The sequence below is a fragment of the Patagioenas fasciata genome, chromosome 6 (genome assembly GCF_037038585.1).
Source record: "Patagioenas fasciata isolate bPatFas1 chromosome 6, bPatFas1.hap1, whole genome shotgun sequence".
Taxonomy (NCBI): Eukaryota; Metazoa; Chordata; class Aves; order Columbiformes; family Columbidae; genus Patagioenas; species Patagioenas fasciata.
This window is the reverse complement of record NC_092525.1, coordinates 8,879,299-8,901,743: the sequence shown is the minus strand read 5'-3', so window position 1 is coordinate 8,901,743 and position 22,445 is coordinate 8,879,299. Positions and strand designations below refer to the sequence as shown.

The 22,445-nt window shown below is 42.5% G+C and overlaps 1 protein-coding gene across 1 annotated transcript in view; it reads right to left on the bottom strand.

The window, feature by feature from the left end:
• Nucleotides 1–22,445, bottom strand: part of BEND5 (BEN domain containing 5) — an 876,445-nt gene that overhangs the window by 97,184 nt on the left and 756,816 nt on the right. The window contains exon 10 of the mRNA XM_065842086.2: nt 1,356–1,508. Within this exon, the coding sequence (XP_065698158.2) occupies nt 1,356–1,508 (153 nt within the window). The remainder of the gene's footprint in view (nt 1–1,355; nt 1,509–22,445) is intronic.

The window sequence follows — 22,445 nt, the reverse complement described above, 5'->3', positions numbered from 1 at the left end:
CCTGGAATGCTGCAGGGTCCCTGTGTTCTGCCACAAGCTGGTTGGGATGGCACCACAGGAGGCAGGCGCTGTGCTGTCCCTGTCTTTGAGAGGAGACCCAGGTTTATCGCTCAGCACCCAGAGGACGAAGTAAAAAGGGGACAGCAGAGACTGGGAAAACATATGGTAGGTATCAAAGAAGACGAGGAACATAAGAGACAGAAAATCAGAGCCCAAACAGTAGGTTCTTCTCTACTTGGTTCAGGATTCCAAAGTTGTTTTTAGTTGAGCCTGTTCCTATTATATAGGTGCCAAATGCGATCCACTGCCTTCCCTCCACACAGCTCATGTCTGAAAGTTCCCATTGCCTTGGCTAAGATGGATTTCTGGATATTCCTTCTCCCAGTCAAAGCCCAATGGGACACTGAACACCCCTTACTTGAACAAGTGTCCACTTAAGCAAACCTGGAGTGCACAGATTGAACCAGGGCAAGGGATAGCTCTACAGAAATAGCTTCATTGGCAGCTCCACAGTTGTGTAAGGTGGGCCAGGAGAAGCAAACAAGCAGTTACGGGCAGGCTGAAATGTTGTGCCTTCTGCTTGCACAGCTTTCAAGGAGAACTGATGCATAAAGAGGCTACGGAAAGGGCCAGGATGTTGTTCTTGCACACAAGGTTGCAACACGCTGGACCAGAGTCTTAAATCTACTGACTTCTGCAGAGCTACTGCGACCAATCTGTGCTAAGGATCTGTTCTACTCTATTTGAAACTTGCTCTGAAACCATATGCTCCTTTCTAACTCATTTCTAGGAGTTTACCATTCAAAGATACCTACACACATACTTTCTTCCAGATTACTAGACATGTACTCAACAATTGCGGATTTTCTTGCAGAACAGTTTTCCATGGTAATATAAAAAAATTTCAAAAGCATACGTTGTCCTTGTCAAGACTTTCAACGGAACATTATCTAACCTTTTATTTCAAATTTATTATTTTTACTTCTATTTGCTATTCTATTATTAAAGTGTACAAGTAAAAAAAATTGCCAACATAATGTAACATAAACAATAAAGCTGACCCAGTTGATCAAAAGGCAAAAAATCTAGTGATAAAAACTAAGTGTTTCAATAATTCAGAACCAAAGGTTATAAACACGGATGATGAAAAACCTGCTTCTGTTTATGTGTCTAATGAGAGTACATGAGATCACAACTTACCACTTTTGGATAAGGTAAGATGGTAGTTAATAATGACAAAAATTTTAAGTAGCCCTCTATTCATATTAAAGTAAAATCTGCACAATCCAATTAAGCCAGAGATTTATCATTAAAAATAAATTAGGAAAAAATTAATTAAGAGAAACATTGCTTACGTAAGAGAAGTCTTCAGCATTCTGACAAAGTAGCTTGGGGAAAACAGCCTGTCGCTGAAATCTTTCCTCATCTTCAAAGATGTTCCCATACATGAAGCCATTCATCATGGTGGAGTGGGCATGGATGTCAATATAGAACTCCAGGTTAATCTTCTGTTGAGGGAAAACAACAACGACAACAAAACGTTCAGCATGAGATAAATCAGAGCTGTGTTATGTAGGTGAAGCCTCCCATAAATCCAGTAGTGCCATCCTTGAATCTAACCATGGTGCCAGCGCGCCATGCCACTAACACCGCTCTGCTGCATCCGACCTCTTTGTGAGTGCAGGTGAGATGCCACACAGAAGCATGGCAGACATTTCTTTTCTGAGAAGGCTGGAATATTTATGCAGCACAGGACACTGCGCAAAACAGAGCCAAAGCATTATCCTTTGCTTTGATACAGGGGTTAGTGCCACTGGTAAGGATATGCACCTTCCAGTTCTAGACCATGATGGTTTGGGCAAGCTTTGGCATCTCTGCACAATTCTGCACCGCAATATGCAGATGTATCGTTCTGCCTGGCAAGATAGGCTCAAAATTGTGTAAAAAAGACTTCAGTATTCCTATGCAGTTTATTTCAGTTTGGAAGGAGAAATATTGCAAATGTTTTTTTGTCTTACTCTGCTTTGTGGTAGTGATTCAACAGAATAGCTCCCACAAGCAAGCACCCTGGATGCCTCTGCACTTGCAGCTTCCCCTGTGATTCTGCATCAACCCTTGCTTTCAAAGGAAAACACCAGGACCCCCTAACACAGAAGTGCCTGCTCTGCCCATACCCTTCCTGCACTGGCAATTCAGCGTCAGAAGCCCTGTATGAAAACGCTGCTGACGTCTCTAGTTCAGGGACACATTGTTTTCCTCACATTGTAAATAAGTGATGCTACATCCCCTGCCATCAGTGGCAAAGAGTCAGTGTTCACCCTGATCACCGTGTACAGTGCCATGATAGCTGTGAGAGGGCAACACACAGTACTAAAACTACCAGAGCTTATGCCACTGGATTACCCAGAGTTTCCCCAAACTCTTGCAACTTTTGGTCCTCAAAAATGGTGCTCTGTGACTAGACAGCGACAAACCCATCTCTGTCTTCTGGCCACCGTGAGGCCAGTAAGAACCTTACTGGTGATCAGAGGGTTCCAGTTCAAGATCTCCTTGACCCCACAGGGAATGAGGAAGAGCTTTGTTAGCAGGACAGGGGTTACAATGCTTAGCCCTGCCCCCTCAGTGGCAAATAGGGACCCTGGCCAGGAAAATACAACATGTAGCTCTCCGGCCACATCTCCCATCTGCACACAAACCTTGCTTGGGCTATTGGAGAATACTGAGCTACAACAGAGTCCAACCTAATACCAACAGTTTGTATTATGTGGTTCACGTGACAGCAGTGTCAGCTCTTCTGGAGACTCTCGTATGGGGACAACATCATTCGGTATGTGAAACTAATATGATACAGATTTACTTTCCCTTGGCAGAAAACCAATGTACAATACACAGTGACTGTTTAGTTTAATTAAACAGCCTAGAGAGAGTAATACTCTATCTTATTAAGCCTCTCCTATGTTAAAATGTTAGCTAATGTAATATCAATATCTGACCATGCTTCATAGGAAAAGGAACATTAGATTGTGTTTGGCTCTAATACAACGAATTGTTCCCTCCTGCCAAAACATTATGCGGTGCTGTAGAGGACCAGCACTGCAATAAAGCACACATCTGCTATTCGGAGATACAGCACTGAGGACAAAGATTAGCACTGACAGCACGAAGCACCACACAGGATTTTCTCCCTCTCTGAGCATGCAGAAATTAAAACCAAGATCGAGTAATATTATTTTTCATAAGATAATTTTCCCATCAGAAACAGAATTTGATGAGATCAGATGCACACTGGCATATCACCATAAAACAGAACATGTTGTGGAGTCTCAAAACAGTGATTTGATGATGAAGTGAGGAGATAATCTGGTTAAATGGGATATCTGCAAAGCGTGAATGTCCTTCACATAGAAGTCAGTGCCCTAAGTCATACTTGGTTTAAAACAACTAGAGAGAATTCTTTATAGGGACACGTTTACCATGCCGGAAAGAACAGTGAGATATATAGCAACAGACTAGGATCATTTGTATCTTAAACAATACAAATAAAGATGCTGGCATAAACTGTAGTATTTGTGCTGTGTCATACTATACTAGTTTCCCAAAGAAGGTGTCTACAAACAGGGGCACAGATTACTCAGATAACTTTCCATAGGCTGTCCAGCAAGAAATTCACCTGCAGAACACGGGTGACCCGAGCCTCAGCTTAGCACTGAATTGATCAAGTCATCCAGCCTAACACGGCATCACTAGGGAATGTTCTCTAAACCCTCCTGGGATTCTTGCTAAAAAAGCTCCTTAAAAAAGTGTTTCAGAGAATTTTAGAGAATCTCTTGGGGTGCTGAAATTTCTTTGAAGATCTTTCTTGCTCATCAAAAGTGTTTTCAAATAGGCTGGTTACAATAGTTACTTGTGAGGGAACAGTGTCCTTGATAGAGATCACCTTCAGTTAAAGATTAAGCTTCCAGATCACTTATTTGGAAACCATGACATTCAACAGATAGCTCATCACCCAGACAAGTGTTTAATGGCATGCATCCAGTCATTCATTACAATGTATTTCTAAAGTCATTTCCTAAGTCAGCCCACAATAACTATTCAGCTGTTCTTTTTCTGGTTTTTGTTCCTTACCCTACTGAACAAAAACCCCTCTGTTTCACATATTCCTGACTGCTAAACAAAGTTCAAATTCGCAACTGTCCGTCCTATGAAGTTGTTAAACATTGCTACATCAATTGCAGTTAGATGTACTACTCCCAGCCACTGCCGTATGCCAGCAGAACAGTATTTCAGTGTTTCTTCTTCATTATTTTATCAAGGAGAATCATTATGAACATTCTCCATTACAGAATAAAATAACTCAGTGCACTGTTAATAACGCAAGTTCCTAATGGAAATATTCTCTTCATTCACAGACACAAAGATATTGTGGCCTTAAAATTGACACTAACAGCCCAGTTACTGGGACAGTAAACTCAAAAGTTCGCCACCTCATTCCCCAAATAGGTGACAATTTGTTTGCAAACAAATTTTGCAAAGGAATTAAGTTCCAGAACAATAATGGTGTTTCTTATCTTTAGAGTCATACATATTCTTAACTGCCCTATGGGTGGGAACTGTTTCACCCATGGGCACACTACAAAGTTGACTAAGGGAATAAAGTTTCATATTTCAGTTAAGATTCTCTGGAAGATTTTGACATAATTACTGATCTCTTGCAATTTAGGCAGGATCACAGAATTAACATTTTAGTAAATACAGAATGTCACCCACTGATGGGAATTTCAGAAAAATCAGCAGAGAGCTGACCTTCTGAATTTTTTGTCTTTGAGATTGGGAGAATTTTCATAGGAGAATGAAGTTAATAAATGTATGTGTGGATTTACATGAGCGCACACAAACACACCTGAAAAATAAACCAATCCTATCTGCTTTTAAACCACAGGGGTATCTGTCAGTATCTGCCCAGCACAATCCACCCTGGTTATGGCATCCACAAGTAAAAATGGAAACAAAGGTAGAGGAGGCTCAAAGTCTCAGTCGCATTTGGTTCAGCCTTTAAGCAGAAAATAATGAATAACCAGGCTCCAACATCTCTGGATGCCATAGCTGCCTTCTGAGAGACATACAACTTATATCCTACAATACAATATTAAACTCATCATTTTCTGCTTCAGAGGTGGGATGCAAAATGATTCAGATGCCTTATAAAAATCATCATGCAATGTAATTCCCTCAAGTGTCTTTTCCTTGTGCTTACAAGCAGCAGCAGATATTTTATCTCCCACAGTCTTTTTCTTAAGTAAAGTTGTAATTACCTGGATGACCAAGCTTATGGTGTTGGAGAAAACAAAGGCAGACTTGGTCTTTCTTTGTGTGTCACACCAGAAATCACTCACCGGACTGACAGAGACAATGACTGAACCCAACTTCCTAGAAAACAAGTTAACATCTCCTCCCTTGAAAACAATTGTCTTTGCCTCTTCTTGCCACTTACTACATAAAGACAGAATAAATAAATATGAAAATGAATTTCTGCTCTAAAGTTCATTTGAATCCCTGCCTTGGTGACACACACATTCCACCGTTCTCTCGAGTCAGCCTAAAGTTTCTGGCAGCTTGAGAAATATACGTATAAATTAGAGAGGCGGAAAAATGAGAGAAATCATGGGTAAGGAATAAGAGCTCACATAACGTTGTCAAGATGTGAAATAGTCAAAGAAGCACAGAAACCAGAAACTGGTTCATGATGCCATGAAAAGTTTTGAGAACCAGTCACTTGCCTGCATTTTTATTTCATTAGCTGAGCGCCTTCGGAAGGTCAGTAATTAAAGAGCAAAAAGAAAGGCTGATGTTAATTGCTAGCACTGATGTGACCCAAGTTAGACTTCGAACAGTTCAATTACAGTTCTTAAGGAAACGGGGGTTTTGAGAAATAAATAAATAAAAATCAATAAATGCTGTAATAAAAGGATAAATGTGCACTGAGCCCAGAACATGAGCCACTAGAGAGACAAGTGACTCAGGAAGAAGCCAACTCTGTCCACCAGCTGTCACCTCAATATGGATTTTATTAATTTTTGGGCATAGCAATTGGTTTAGAGAGAGAGTGTCCAAAAAGCCATCTTCACTTCAATATTTCATCCAGGGGATGGGATAAAGTCCTTGCAATGTTTTATACAAGCTGCTAAAAGCTTGGCTTGTCATTATAGCAGGAGAGAACATAACAGCCCCCGGGCAGATGCTGCACTCTGAGTGCTGAGCCCCTGCTTGAAGCAAACGGACACACAGCAGTTGGCACAGCACCAGGGGTTTGCCCCTTTGGTACAGAAAAGATTCAGACATTCCCAGAAAACCAGCTCTTTGATGCTTCCTCAGGTCTAGAATCTCTCAAAAGGAAATTCTGCATAGGTCTCAAATATATCCATTTTGACATACATACCATACTCAACGCTTACTTATTTTGGCAATGTCTACATGGGTGACACCAGAAATACGGATGTGGTTCACATTTTCCAGGTTCTCTTGAAATACCTGGATTTGGATACCTGGTGAAGTAAATTTTACCCAAATCACTTTTCTTACCTCCTCCCCATATCTTGTCCCCAAGATTAGAAAGGACCAGCATAAACCCTCACCAAAATAAGGTCATAAAATACCTCCATTTTGCTCTGACAAGTCAGTCCTACCATGTCATCTCCAGTTTTGTAGATTATATAAGTCACACCTTATCAAAGGCACCATTTCACAGGTGTGACGCTACCCCTTTGTAACCATTGGGGCAACGTCTTTCTCCTGCCGTTCATCACCTCATGGACCACCTGCTCCATTCACCTTTCTAAACACCATGGCAACAACAGCAATTATTTAAACAAGAAATTAATAGCAGAAAAGTGGTTTACTCTTTTTAAAAACTTCTAAAGGTCAAAAACCTTCAAATAAAAATTAAAAAAAAATATTTTGCTCATCTTGCTTCGAGAGAAGGGAAAATGCCACTTTAGAATCACTCGTATTCCCACTGATTCGAAGCACAAAATCCAGTTTCTCCTTATTCCTGTAGCCACTTTTACACAAGCTGATGGTGACCCTGCAGGAGCAGCTTGCAAACTGGTGGACCACTCACTCTTTCATGCACTCTTTTTGAGATTGTTTCACCGGCATTCCAAGAGCCGTTGTGTTGTGGAATGAACCACTCCAATCCGGTTGCCATTCAAAAGTAATTATTTACTGATAGAGTTCCATGGCAAGTTCTCAATCTAAATAATGATACCTCTTAATGATAGGCATAATTTGGTACGACTCATTAGTGGCTCAAAGAGGATGGAGAAGAGACTTCTGTTGGTTCCATGGATTCATACAGCAAGAGGATGGCACGTCCATCAACACTGCCTTCTTGCCTCTCTTTAAAAGTAAAGGATGCTTTTATCCCTTGAAGAACATGAGACGCCCTTCAATGAGCTTGAACCCTGCTCTGGTGTCCTCATCAGCAGCCCTGGAAAGGAACTAAACTCATAGTTTTGGCCTCAGAGTGGGAGGTCAGCAACATGCATATTCTGATCCTGGTTCTCTACCCGCTTGCTCCTCTCACCTGCCACTGCAGATAACAACACCTCCTGAGGATTACCTGACGTTTGTAAAGCACTTTGAAGATATAAAGTACCACAGTGCGTACAAGCTAAGTATTAATTCATCTGCCAGGCTGGTTCACTGTGTGACCGCTCTGCGGAGACATCCAGTTAGTGTCAGCTCTGGCGGGTTTTGCAATTCCGGCACCTGTCCACCAGCTGCTGGACTGAAGCCAACAGCTCACACAGGACGCAGAAGAGCCGTCAGACGGCAGCAACATTTGGTCATGACAGGCCTGAATTGGATTGGAAAGGGTGACCTGGAGGTGAAAGGCTCTATCAAGAAGCCACTTCTGTTCAAATGCATATTAAATCAGAGAGGGGCCAAAGTGACAATGTTAAGACCCAGATCAAGTTTAGACAAGAGTTTTCGGTCAGCTGCGGGGACAATCATTGTATAATTTTTACTCTGAATGAATAAGAACAAGGAAATTACACTCCTCTGGATTTTGGGCCTGACCCCAAGCCAAAACTAGGCGGGTGAGTCTGAACAAGGGCAGTCATTGTTCTGTCTCATCCTTTCTCTCTCTCCCTCATATAGAAGGGAAAATACACATGCACACAGCAACATGCGGTTTGACCTTCGCAGGCTCTGAAGTCTTTAGTTGCCTGAATAATTAGAATAAAGCATTGGGACTGAACCCAGACTTGGGGCATTATGTCACCTTAAACTTTGCTGATCTCATGTGGCTCTGCCCATCTTAGACCTCACTTGCACGTCCCCACCATATGCCCCACGGAACAAGCTCTGTCAATCCTTCCTTGCTCACCTGTCTGCTACTCAACAGCACTGGCTCTACAGGAAGAGAACTTTCCAGAAAAGAGAGGAGACAATAGTGGCAAAAGAACCCACAGGTTTTTGGGAGAGGGAAGGAAGAAGCTGAGACAGTAACTGTTTCTTATTCTGATAACTAAAGAAAGAAAAATTGGATTAAGAAATAGAAACATCTAAATGACCATGTTTTCAGTGGATAATTCAATTTGGCTCTGACCTGGTTCTTAAAGTTTGCTCAGCTGAAATGCTCCCAGCAGCTGTATTGAGGATGTTAGTGCACCTTGGTACTGTTCCTTAGACGGCCACTTGCTTGCTGTGTAACCACATGCAAATCATTTAATGTCGTCAGGCATCATTAATTGCTGCTTATAACCTGAAACTATATTAAGCTCAAGACTGCCTGTTCAACTATTCACTTCATAGCAGTATTAATAGTTTTGTGTTTTACCAATAACTTATAATTATACCTCTGCAGAACCTTCTGACTTGGTGCACAGGCTTTACTTCAGTACAGAACTAAGGACAAAGGCATTGCCTGCCTTTCCTCCCATTACAAAGGCAAAGAGCGGTAAACCCAAAAACAATGGCTGGGACTTATGGTTCCCTGTCCCCTAATGTCCTAGGAACTATTCCAGGTGGACGAATAGCGTGTAGTCAAACCAGACTCCGTAGCAAACAATTTCTCTAGTCTCTCAAATAATATATGGCATTATTCACTATTTCTTACTAAATAAGTAAGAGCTGGCAGAATATAAAGTCATCAGGCAGAAGACCTAAGGCAAACAAAATTAAGTGCTTTTTAGATTAGCTTATACTGCAGAACTCACTGCCACCATATTTTGGTCAAACCACAGATGAACTCCAAGATTAATTAGACAAATTCAAAGAAAGAGATTCCATTATGTTATTACACACAAAGCAGTGGACACAATTTCTTGATCAGAAAATCCCCAAATGACTCATTGCCAAAAGCTTTACCCTGTTCTTAGTTTATCCCTTATCATGTGCGGGAGGCCATCAGATACTGAGCAAAACAGACCTTGGATTTGATGCAGCATCACTGTTCTTATTTTCCTATTATACCTTAATTTATGCTGCAGAACGAAACTTTCGTAGTTCCTAAAAAGGTGTTTGTTGATGGTTAAAAGCATGCATATTTCTGCAGTTTAAGCTGTCTACTTTAAAAAGAGATTAGACAAATTACTGTGAGGCAGGTCCTGCTCTATTATAAAGCTTTCAGCTCAAGAAGCCCCTAAACTAATAACTACAAGCCGGACATGAAAGGTGAAGGTTGATTTTACACATGTAAAATTTCATATACAGGCCCCTAAGCATCTTTTTTGCTTGCTAACAACATACCCAGAAATTCTGATTACTTGGACATGCAGTGGTTGTTCTTATTTTACACAGATCCATGAGGAGTAAGAAATAAAGGAACACACCTGCATGCAAACCTGCCCAATCAGGTGGAAGGAAACAACACTAACCGTGTCATTTAAGGGCTGTGTGGCCATCTACTTGCTTGGGAAGACAGGAGGGCTCTGGATGGTCATTATGCACATGCTTTGCTAGTGATCGACAGCTGAATAGAAAACTAACTCTTTCTCTCCATCTTCTTGGCACAGCCTCACCACGAGCAGAAGTTATCCATGGTCATCAGTCTTATTCTGCTCCTTTGCAAGTGGCATCTTGCTTTTCCTTCCTTGCACTCAGTGCAGGCAACAAGTACGTCCAAGTAAGAGATAAAAGTGAAAGCCGATAAACGGGAACACAAGGACACTGAAAGAGATTAAGGACTATATATCAGACATAGAATTGTCCCTGATTTTCTCTTGTTGACCCAAGTTCATCTACAACCAGAAGAATAGGTTTTCTTGGGTTTGATCTACTCAGAGACAGATCAGCATAGCATTTTGCACCAAACTGCGGAGTGTTTTCTCTGTGCTTTACATCTAGCAGTATTTATTATCCATACAGTGCTATAAAAGCTAAAAGGTAATGGTCATTTCGGAGTGATCGGCTTTTACAACTGAAAGCACAACAGATCATGCCGTTTGCAAGGCACTTCTCAGCATCAGTTGTATCTGAAACATTTTTCCTCCGATATTCCCCTACCCACACTGGCCAACAGGTAAACACATTACTGCAGGTAATGCTGCTTTGTGTTCTGCCCATCAGAACAAACAGCAGACAGCTGTGCCTGGAAGTAAAGCTACAAGACCTCAAAGACAATGTATTCCCTGCAAACACATATGGAGGACCACTATTATTTTTTTTACCATTTCCTACATAAAGAGTATTCATGTCCAGAACATTAGGGACTCAAGATTCAGCACAGTGGTATAAGAAATAATCAGTGACAATCTCAAGACAATTCACCAGGGCATAACTAACCCAAGGTATAGCAGGACTCAGATCAACATTTGATCTTTGCTCTCCTAAACGCTGCATTAGCACCGATGGTCCACGTGCTGTTTTCAGGTTGAGTCACCAAACACTGGAGCGACCGGGCAGTCCTATGATCCCCGTTACTGACTGCTTCAGGAGATTAGTGCTACAATACGACTGCGTTGCAAAGAAATACCGTTGTGATTTAACCCTGGTGGGCAGCTGAGCCCTACACAGCCACTCATTCACACCCCCCGCAGCGGAACAGGGGAGAGAATCGGAAGGGTAAAAGTGAGAAAATGAGGTTTACCCTTTTATTCCAACTACAGGCCGCACAGCAAGACAGAAACCACCTACAACAGCGGCTTAATAAAAGTCCTCTGGAGGCAGAAAGCCATTGCACAAAACTTCAGCAGACAACTCACGGGCAAAGCAAAGTCTTTGTGAAGTCATTCTGTTTCTCCAGAGTTTCCCTGGAAGTTTCCTTCCCTCCACACCCCCACACGCCACGTTGTGAGTGGGAGAACGTCCGGAAGGACACTTCAATAAAGCTCCCACTTTCCCAACGGCTCCCCGTTAACTTCAGATTTCTCTGAAGGGAGGAGGTGTCTGCTATCTCTGATGGTTGAACCTGATCCTGTCATCATTAGCTTTCTCAGAGACTCTTCATTTGCTGAACGTTGGCCTGTAATAAGAAGCAGGAAGGATAGTAATTTTTATAGCAACTACCTGCCAACAGATTTCAATTCTTTATTCCTTCAAATCCCACATCTGTCCATGTCTCCAGGCACTGGTGGAAAAGCTCTGCATTAGTTATTTTTATTATCAACATAAAAATCTTTCCATTTATTTATTTATTAAGAAAAAAAAGCAGCTATCTACAAAACTCAGTTCGTTTTGTCCTTAGGCAGACATTTAAAGCTGTCTGCCAACTTCGTTTCTTAATAAAAAAAAATCAGCTGAAGTCTTTATTACACACAGTGTAACAAAATATGACCAGCTACATTTACCCAGCTGAGACATTTGCCATCCATCTATCTGGAAAGAATTCTGCGACTGAAAGAGGAAACATCTGATCAGGAAGGCGACCCCATTTCTGAAATTTGGCCTTTGGTGGGTCCTGACCACAGCACTGAGCCCCAAGACGTTCCCCTGCCCTAGCTGAGTCCACACCACACAGTGGAGAAGGGACAGATGAGCTGGTGCTGGTTCTGACCCAGCCCCAGACAGACGGACAGTAGAGACCTGACAGTTCAGAGCAAGGAGGGCTCCATCGCATGACTATTCTGCTTTTGGGGCTCAAGTGCATGGATCTGTGTGATGCTACAACAAATGGCTTCTCCACCTCTTCCCCAACACAGCAGAGAAGGATGGAGTTTGTACCATGTGGTTGGCACCAGGGAAACATGAATCCCAGAATGTCAGGGGTTGGAAGGGACCTGGAAAGCTCATCCAGTGCAATCCCCCCGGAGCAGGAACACCCAGCTGAGGTTCCACAGGAAGGTGTCCAGGCGGGTTTGAATGTCTGCAGAGAAGGAGACTCCACAACCTCCCTGGGCAGCCTGGGCCAGGCTCTGCCACCCTCACCAGGAAGAAGTTTCTTCTCATATTTAAGTGGAACCTCTTGTGTTCCAGTTTGTACCCATTGCCCCTTGTCCTACCATTGGTTGTCACTGAGAAGAGCCTGGCTCCATCCTCCTGACACTCCCCCTTTCCATATTGACCCCCATGAATGAGTCCCCCCTCAGTCTCCTCTTCTCCAGCTCCAGAGCCCCAGCTCCCTCAGCCTTTCCTCACACGGGAGATGCTCCACTCCCTTCAGCATCTTGGTGGCTGCGCTGGACTCTCTCCACCTCCCCAACCACCAGCCAGCCCTTTTTGAAACAAGCCACATTCAAGCTGGGGCTTTGCTTTTGCATCTTAACAGTGTGATATGGCAGAGACTGAAAATATATTCCAAACCACTTCAGTTCCTTGCCCAAATGCCTCTCGGACTCTACCGCAAGGACACGGTGGGTGATGAGAACTGTGCCTTCTGCCCAAAATCTCATGGTCTGTTTCATAGTCTCTGAAAAGCGGGAAGGATTTGGAGCCCTCACCAGGATACGTGGCAGAGCTGCTGCCTGAGCTCTTTTTAGGCTGGTGACTGGCATGTTAAACCTAAACAACACATCTTAGACTGACACGAGATGAAACACATTAGGCAGATGGCATGTTTTCTCTGCACAAGCCAGCGCCAGAGTGTTCCTCCTCACGATCTCCTCTTCTTGTTCTCACAGCAAAATTAGTTTTAAAGGAAAAAGAAACAGAAAAATGTGTAAGATGACGAGAGCACAGATTATTATGTGGAAAATATATCAACAAGGGAGGTGTTTTGTTCTTTCAATTCCATGGGTTTTATTTATATATATTTTTCATAAAAACAAACACCCTACTTTGTCGAATGTGAAAAGTCGAAATTTACATTTAAATAGAGGTATTTAGGTGGGTGGTTTTTTTTTTTCCTCTCATCTTTTGAATGCAGAGTACAAAAGACTAAAAACTCTCAATTTTCCTAAATGGAAGGATAACAGGTGAGGTTTGCATTCTGGGAGCTATTCATTTAGGGAACAATGTTCAACTCGGCAAGGACCAAAGCCCAGCTGATCAAGGGGAAAAGAGCAGTGGCTATTAGGCCTGACAGGGATTTGCTCGCCAGCTGAGACCAGGAGAAGCTGTGATCTCATTGTGCCCTGTTCCCAAGGACGAAATCATGCCCAGTACAGCTCCCTGAGGGCAACGCCTGCATTTCCAGATGTGCAGTGGATCACCGTGTGACTGAAAATCCCTGCCATTTTAGAGGTTTTGGTGCTACAAATAGCCCTGGCTTCATTGCTGGAAATACTGCAGATGTTTAAAGCGTTAGGTGGTCTGCTTACGAGAGAAAATGAGAAGACTTAAGTCCATAATTGCACAGCATTCAAGCCATTGTAAAAGAATGGAAGTGGAAGCAAATACTGTGATGACCCTTAAAGCTTGACATCAATTACCTTTTTAATTTTGTTTTTAATTAATAGTTTTTTCTCGTTTTCTTCCTGACAAGGAAAATAAGTACTGATTCTAACCAGGGATTCTATCAAAAAGTACACTTGCAAGCAACATCCTCAGATAATTCCATCCTGGTCCATGGAAATGTGTAGCAACATTTTTAACCACTTCGTCTCCCTGGAGCAAATAAGGAGGAACAGAGGATGGACCGCAGAAGCTCATTCAATTCTGGGCAGGATTGCCATTTTCTGACATAGAGCTGACTCCTGGTATTAAAAGGGCACATGCAAAAAGTAATGTCATATTTTTTTAAAACAAGAGTTAATCACAGATCCAGCCAGCACATCGTAGGGTTTTATGTTGAGCTGTCTCTCGTGTTATATTGAGCAAAACTCATACAAAAAGACCAAATAACGCCACCGCTCCCCCGGTAAAAATTGTCTGCCTGGATTTTAGAAGCAGAGGAAATAGTAATAAATATTTGGAAAAGGCAAACACAAAAAAATCAAGATGCCTGGGAGGTAAGAGCACTATTGCTGTGTGCCCAGCACTAGGAAATCACTGACTTGCTCTTTTTAAAGTTGCAAACTGTGTTTCCAGTCTCCCAGGACTAGAAGCCTGCCCAAACACTACATCACTATCAGAAAACATATTCTAGCGTTCACCCATCATCACATCGATCCCTTTGACTTTGGCGAGTTCTGCTTTTTGCCACTCTCACACACAGCAAAAGAGTCTGTTGCTTCTGCAACAAGCTATGCCAGTTTTCCTAGCACTTCTGAACTTAAAAGCACTACCTGCATTAATTAATGACAGTGCATTCACCACCAGTGCCAGCCCCTTCGTTCAGAAGGTGTCCCAGCCCCATTGTGTAGTGACCGTTTGGTTCCACATGCATTGTTTCTGGCAACAAAGAGAGCCTCAAGAGCTCCATCCTCCCCATCTTCCCCACAGATGGTTCACCACTCTTCACCAGGACTATGTGACACCATAAGCTGGCATGGTTTGCTGGGAGACCACATCATGACCTAGGGAACTAACCCAGCCAGGCAAAACAAGTCGAAATATTTGGAGTTTTGTCTTTCTTTCCAGCCCAATCAGCTGCTTGAGCTGTTCATATATTGTCCCTCCACCCAAAGAATGACGTGTGTGATTCATACAGAATTACTGTTTGCACAGTTGGGGGCAAAGGAAAGGGTAAATACAAGAATACTGATACTGGGAGCAAAGCTACACAACACTTTTCTGAGGTGTCTAAGGCATTCTCCCTAGCTATTTCCACATTATTTTTGTGTTTGTTCTAACAAATTATATCCTTATATATATATATATATAAGTTGTGAGGAAACGGACTTTTTTTGGAAGCTTTTTTCAAAGAATAAACTTGGCACACAAGTGCAGTCAGGTGCCTCCCAGCAACCGGTCCAGCTCAAAGATATACAGCCCTTAGCACTGGCCCAACCTTTTAGCACGGTGCCCGTGTTTATTGTCACCTGCTCTAAATGGTGACAACAGGAGAGATCTTCACATAACCCTTCCTCCTCCCTCAGAATAACCCCACAAGCCAACAACCTACAACTTCATGTACAGTCATTTGACACAACTGGAATCTTAAACCGCCGATGGGAAGTACAGACACAAAGCTCAGCAGCAGTGAAGAAATGCAGAGCACAAGCACCATCCAAACCTGAGTCCTCTTCTGTGCTACTACACTGAATTTCTACTCAAGACCACCATGGCTAACATTGTTCTGGGCTCCTTGCCTATTTGAAAAACAACCAACCAACCAACCAACAACCAACCAAAACCAGAAACCAATACGTATCATACTATGCTAGAGGCAGATCTGGCAGTGGGGTTTTTTTGTGTGTGTGTGTTGGGGGTGTGGGGAAGGAGTTGTTTGCTTTGTTTTCTAAAGGTTTCCGGGTTCCTGTAAATGTCACTGAGTTGTGTATAAGGCTGTGGCATTTTGCTCTCTCTAATACCAGGAAATTCATATACACACATTTGCTGTTGTTTAGCTTGTGAATATAAAGCCTGAATCAAAGCATCACAAGAAAAGAAAGTGGGTTGTTTTCTTCCCTGACTTTTCTGAGACTCAGTAATATTACCAGTTTCTCTTTCTCTCCCACTTCTATTTTGTCTTAAGGCTCTGCATCTTGGAAGACTGTGAAGCTGCTGTGTGATTTTTATCTCCATGATTAAAGTGTTACACTTTATTGAGCTCTTTGCATCAGCACCAAAATCTGCAATGCAGGATTTTACATAACACTTCATTTTCTCCTCGCACCATTACTGTTATTAACCTGGTGGCAATAAACAGAAAATATAGCTCAGCTCATGATGTACTCGTGAGTTTTTTGTGTGAGAGCATAACAGAAAGGGAAAAGAAGAAAAAGAATGGAAATGAAAGAGCCTCCACCTTGCGAAAGATAAGGAATAGCTGCATAAACTTATATTTTCCTTCAAGAACGATTGCAATGTTTCAGAGTTAAAAAAAGAAATGTTGTGCTATAGCTTCTGCATCTAAGGATTTCCTCTAAAACAAGAGATCAGAAAAGAAAGAACATCCAAGCAAATTCTCCAACTCATTATTATTCTTCATTAGGCTTCCGAGATGGAAGGTTTGATTGATACCCTACTTCAGGATGTTGCACTTTTCTTTGTTTAGATGACGACGTTTGGAAAGCATGAGATGTGCCAACAGGGTACCGGTGAGGGTCTGAAAACCAGCTGAAGAGCTGTGTGTGCATGGATGACCTTCACACTCCATCAGCGGACGGAAAAAGCACGTTTCACAGACACGAGATCTCTGAGCAGCCAGGAAAACAGCGGGAGTTAAATATCGGAATGTCTGTAGGAACGTGGGTTACCTAGCAGAGATTCTCTTTTTGCTGAAGCGGGAGAAACCTGCAGGTTCTGGAGCAGAGGCATTGAGATCCAAAAGCAGAACCCCAAAGCCACGCAGAAAGAGATGGGTCATCCATGGACACATGGTCACCAAGACTAACAGTAACAAAAGAGAGAGAATGCCACTAGCTTGGCATGTCACAGAGAGCATTCAGAAGCAAAGTATGAGCGAACAGCAATGTTTTGGGTGCTTAGGTATCATATTCAAAAAGAAAAAACAGGAGGGCAGGCTTCACAGTCTTGCTCTGTTTCTCCTGCCTTTAGATGATATCACCACTCCTTTTGCAGCGTTGGGGGTGTGGAGCTGTGGCATATCCTAAAATCCCGTTTCCAAGCAGTCTTCAGCTGGGTCATGAACCGCACTCCGCTGCCATGGCCGCCCCAGGCACCTCCTCACAGGAGCGCTTTGCAAAGTCGGTGCAGATGGGGCTGCTAACCCTGAAACGCTCCGGTTATTGCTGAAGGATTGTTTTGGGGTTATTTCAACCCAAGAGAAAGCTTTTAGAAAGCTCTCAAAGCTTCTGCCCCCTACTTATGTGGGTTCCTGCTCTTTACTCTTGCTATTTATTTTGCACTTGCTCTTTACTCATAAATGCTGCAGTTTGAAATATAGCAGAACATTTTTCAGTTCGTCAGTGTGTTGTTTGCTGTCAAGGAGACGAAATGTTACTACTTTCCTCTGGAGAAGCTTAGGACATGATGGATGAAATGTCACAAATAATTAGACTTTTCTTATGAATTACATTTTTTTAAGCTTCTGTTTTCATGTCAACAGGTATGTTACAGATGGGCTGCACAAAAGGACCTGGGGAGATTTCAGTTCTCTGGGAACAGCAGTAATGTAATATCTGATAAGCCAAGGCACTGCTCCAGCTGAGACAACCTTTAAACACCTTCCACTATGAAAATTTGGGGCTATGAAAACCTGAGTTCAGTAGCAGAATCAGAGACATCCAGTCCAGTTCCTAAACAGCATGGATGTAGTTAAGATGCCTTGACGTAGTCTGACCTAAAGTCCATCCACTCCAGTGTCCTGTTTCTGACTGTGTCACCATTAAGCCCTAGGCAATATAACATCCAGTGATAATCTAAATAACTATGAGACTTGGGGGAAATACGGGATGCAGTTCACTTTCACATTTGGAGCAGAGATGCGCTGCGCGTATATTCAGATTGCATTAAGTTATCTGGGTGGCAGACATGAACAAACCCTCCAACTCTGAACTTTGTCTCGATCGAGGCCAAGAGCTGATCTGCACGTCACTGAGCACACACCCGCGAACACCCCGAATATCTCCCAAATACCTGAGCACGCCGAGGAAAACTGAGGAAAACAAGCACAGACACTCACACACAACTTGTTCATTATTGTTATATGAGTTTCTAAAGCTCTCATCATTTTCATCTCTAAGTTTATAAACTGCCAGTTGTTATGGTAGGTAGGCAGTAAACGCTGGATCAACAGTAACACTGCAGCTGAATTGCTGTTCTGGAATCTTGTATCACATGCAATGACTTTAAATTGCTTGCTTTGCTAGAAAGGCTGGAAGAATGCGGAGCCATGGCGCTCTAAATCACACTGATCAATGATGTAAATCTTAACTGACAGAATATATCAATAATCAGGAATGCTCCAGGGGAACAAATCATGGGAATTACACACCTTTTAGATCTCCCTTCCATAACAAACTTATTGTCATTTATTGTAGAATCATCAAGAAGATACAAAGATTAGTAATGGTGCAGCAAAATTTACTAACCCTTTGACATGGAAATAAATTCTTATTTTTTACCACATTTATTCCCTAAGTGATCTCAGCTGATTAGAAATTATTGAACTAAAATGGAAGTGTTGCAGTAAGCGACCCGAAAGGATCACTGGCATTTTGTCAGGAGACTTAAAATGTTATTCTTTTTAATGCTAAAGATGAACTGTATGCACAAATACACGCACGGAGGGGAAACAGAGACATGATGTTCCAGTGTTCCTGACCAGGACACAGCTTGTGTGGGACTCCCTGGTATTTCAGATACATGTTACAGATACTGATATTCCCAAAGCAGGGCCTGGGAAAAGAGTTTTCAAACACTAGGAAAGGGGGGGAAATAACCTCAGAATCTTTTCTCCTTATTCAGAAAATAAGGCTGTGATCATCAGCTCATCTCTAAGGATTGCAAAACAACAAAAGAAAATTGCTTCCCAATGGCTAATATGATAAGGGAGAAAAGAGAGAGGTTGAGTAGCTTCTTGGCTGTGTCACTTCCTTCCAGCAATAACTAAATGAGATTCTCTGTCAAGGTGGAACCTGCCGCACATCCTCTGCATCAAAGGGGATCTGGAGGATGTTTTATTGGCTTAGACTGCCACGCTGCCTAGCATGGCAGTCACTTCTGAAAGTCCCCACGATTCCCAAAAGTCACCTATTGCTCTGTGAGGAGTTTGGAAGTTGATAAAAACCATCATCAAGCACTTATTTCACGGCTTCACAGACGTTTCTGTTCCAACAGCTGTGTGCCGATCTATCAAAGAGAAGACACTTAAGTGGTTGCATTCTTTCTCTTCCTCGGTCAAGCCCATCATAACTTACACTGTTTAACAGCTGTGCATCCTTACACTTCACACATCCTTATCCTTCACACTGCAGCTACATAAAGCTCAGGAACATCGTCAAATTTCCTGTAGTGAAATCATAGAGATGGTCCCATGGTAGATTCCAAATCTATTAATCTACTGTTTCATGTGCTACAGCCACCACCGCCGTGCTCCTAACGGAACAAGTCTCAATAAGCATCACAGATAACTGTGACTGCTGTTCAATATGCCTGGGCTCCCTATGGCACTTTTAATCTTCAGCAGGTCTTAAAACACTTCGCCAATTAACTTAAAGTTATCAGTGTCACATTGCAGCTTGGCAAACTGAAGCCCAGAGGTAAAACAGCTTGCTCAAGGTCATGCAGGATGTTAGAAAAAGTCAAACCAACACTTTCAATTGCTCTCCATTCCAATTGCTGCTCTTGTTTTGAAGTGGCAGGTAGAGATGCCAGGTACTGAAATCTTTATGTTAGACCCTATATACAAGAAGGGTGAAGGTGGAGGTGGTAACTGCAAAAATAGCATGAAGATGGGAGGCCACTAATCTCTTTTTCTCCTGCTTCTTCTGGAAAGGTACTTAATTTAGGGGAGATGGAAGTCCACATAGTTGAGTTCAGCTTCTACCACTAATGAACATGGGCAAAGGAGACAGAAATAGCCTGGTGCTCAGGGAAACTATTACACATCCTTGTTATTTTCTGTACTTTTACACTGTAAACCTTGCTTCCTTCATTTTGGGGTAGATACAAGAAGTATTCCAATATAAACACACAATTTTGGCTGTGTTCCACTTGACTGGAGAAAAGGATGCAGTGTCAGCTACCTGGGAGCATAACTCCCAGCGCTCTGATATTTTGTGCCTTTCTACGGTTGGTTCCCGAGTCCCTGCGCTCATTTATCACACAGTGAAGATTGTTGCTCGGTAATGCTCCTGCTACACCAGCAGCCTCAGGAAGCTCTGCCTCCAGCGTGCCCAAGCCAGCAGGAGCAGAAGGGGCAGGAAGGCTCCATATCATGAAACGATAGGCGCATCGATTTCTCAGTTCTGACACGGGCTTTGCGTCTGACCTTCAAAAAGTCATTGGGTTCCTCTCAGCTCTCACTCTTGTAACGGGGACTGCAGAAAGCCAGTCTGTCTGATCTTCACACATCACCACTTCTTCATGGAAAGCTTCTTCCCATAGTGCATAACAGCACAAATTCAACAGGAAGCTGATCAGGGCAGGATCTCTGCCGTACTACAAATAACCTGCGATCGCACAGACCTAAACACAACAGCCTCTCATTGCGCTTCAGGACTGACTGTAACAGGAACTCCCAGATAGCTTGTTATTTGAAAAGGCGCTGTTTACTTAAGAAACCACCCTTAATTTGTATTTAATGTTTTGTGCGGTGCAGGAAATACTCCTCCTGTTCCCGTATCTCAACAACGACGACGCGAAAGGTCATACAATATATCATCGATAAAATGCTGTCTCTTGAAAATCAGTTTTGCCCCACAGTTTTCATATAGTGAAATTATTTTTTAAATGGAAGTGTCATTCTTTAACCCTGTCAGGAAGTTATAGGCACAACATTCAGTTTCCATTTAAAAATCAAAGTGTAAAAGGGTAGGGGAAAAATAAAAAAAACAACCAACAAAAATCACTAACACAAATGTCAGTTGGGCCTGGCAGAAAAGAAGGCAGAGATTAAATGTTACCCTTTAGAGTCGCAAGCCAAACAGGAGAGCACTGAGCTAGAGCGTGACAATAAAATCTACCACACATATGCGGACAAGCCAACCAGTCAAGTGTCCAGCTCTCTCCACCATGAAAATATGGCCCCAAAAAAGCCCAAAAGACGTTAGGACAACTGAAAGAATAAATAACACTTCAAAAATCCTTTTGTTTCAGCTACATATAATAAGCTGTTCCTGACACCAAAGGAAAAGTCTGAGGCTTTTTTTTTTCCCCTCCGTTAACACGGGATTTTTACTCTGACAATTTCTCTGTAATGTTACTTGAACATAGGTTACTCCAGCTGCACGTCAAAATATACCAGCTTGGAGTTTAATTTTGGGACACTTAACATTACATTTTCCCAAGAAATGGCTGTTCTTTTCCTGAATTTGATGGCTCATTGAGCTTTCAGATAAGAGATGGTTTTACAGGGATATATCTCTGTACACTCTTTACAGTCCTTATAAAACCAGCTGGCCGGGCAGGGCACTCTGATTGCCTGGGGAACATTTAGTAGGGGCAGGATAATCTACGTGACCTTTGTAGTTCATCTGAAACTGCTGCACACCTTTCCATTAAGCTCTCTTTTGTTCCTCCTCATCCGCTTCCCAGTTTCTGAGCGATTCCCAGGCACACAAGGACGGCTGGGAACACATAACAGAGGTGACCACAAACACATTTCTTCTTGTAAAAACATGCACAGCGGTATAAAGACTAAGGGCGACCCACACACACACAGTCCCTCGTGTACCAACCCAAGAGCAGACCCACGTATATCTACAAACATAATAATTACACTCCAGCAGAGGTATTTCTATACCAACAAGAACTACAACCCAGCTGTTGGGAGGGGTGTAATATTATAGCAGGGGTCTGTCCTTTCCAGTAATGAAAAGAATCCTTCTGCTCTCTAAGAGGAAAGGACAATCAGATACAACTCCTTCCAGGTTACAGCCTTTTCCCTATCTCCTAGTGTATTTGATTTTTAAGCTGATGATGGGTTATCTATCAAAATTATTCTTCTTTGGAGCAAATGGGTAGCTCTACAGTGCTCAGAAGCCTTTCCTACCATGGAGCATTTTGTAACCCTACCCAGGCTTCTTCCCACGTCTCAACACCTCCTCTCCTCTTTCTCCCCACCCTGTCAGCACTGTCCCCCCAGCACAAATTGCCACACATCTGTACAAAGGACAAGCAGAAGAAGGAGGTGACAGTTCTTTAAGGAAAGAATAAAGATGCAAATTAACAAACACCAAATTTGCTGTAAACATTAAATACTTCAGACATGAAACCTTCTGTGCTACAAGAGTGCTTTCAGCATTATCTATTCACAGCAGTTCCTCTGCTCCTGAGGGTCATAAACACTGAGAGATGGAGCCAGCAAAAAAGCTCTCGTTGAAATTCAGCTCACA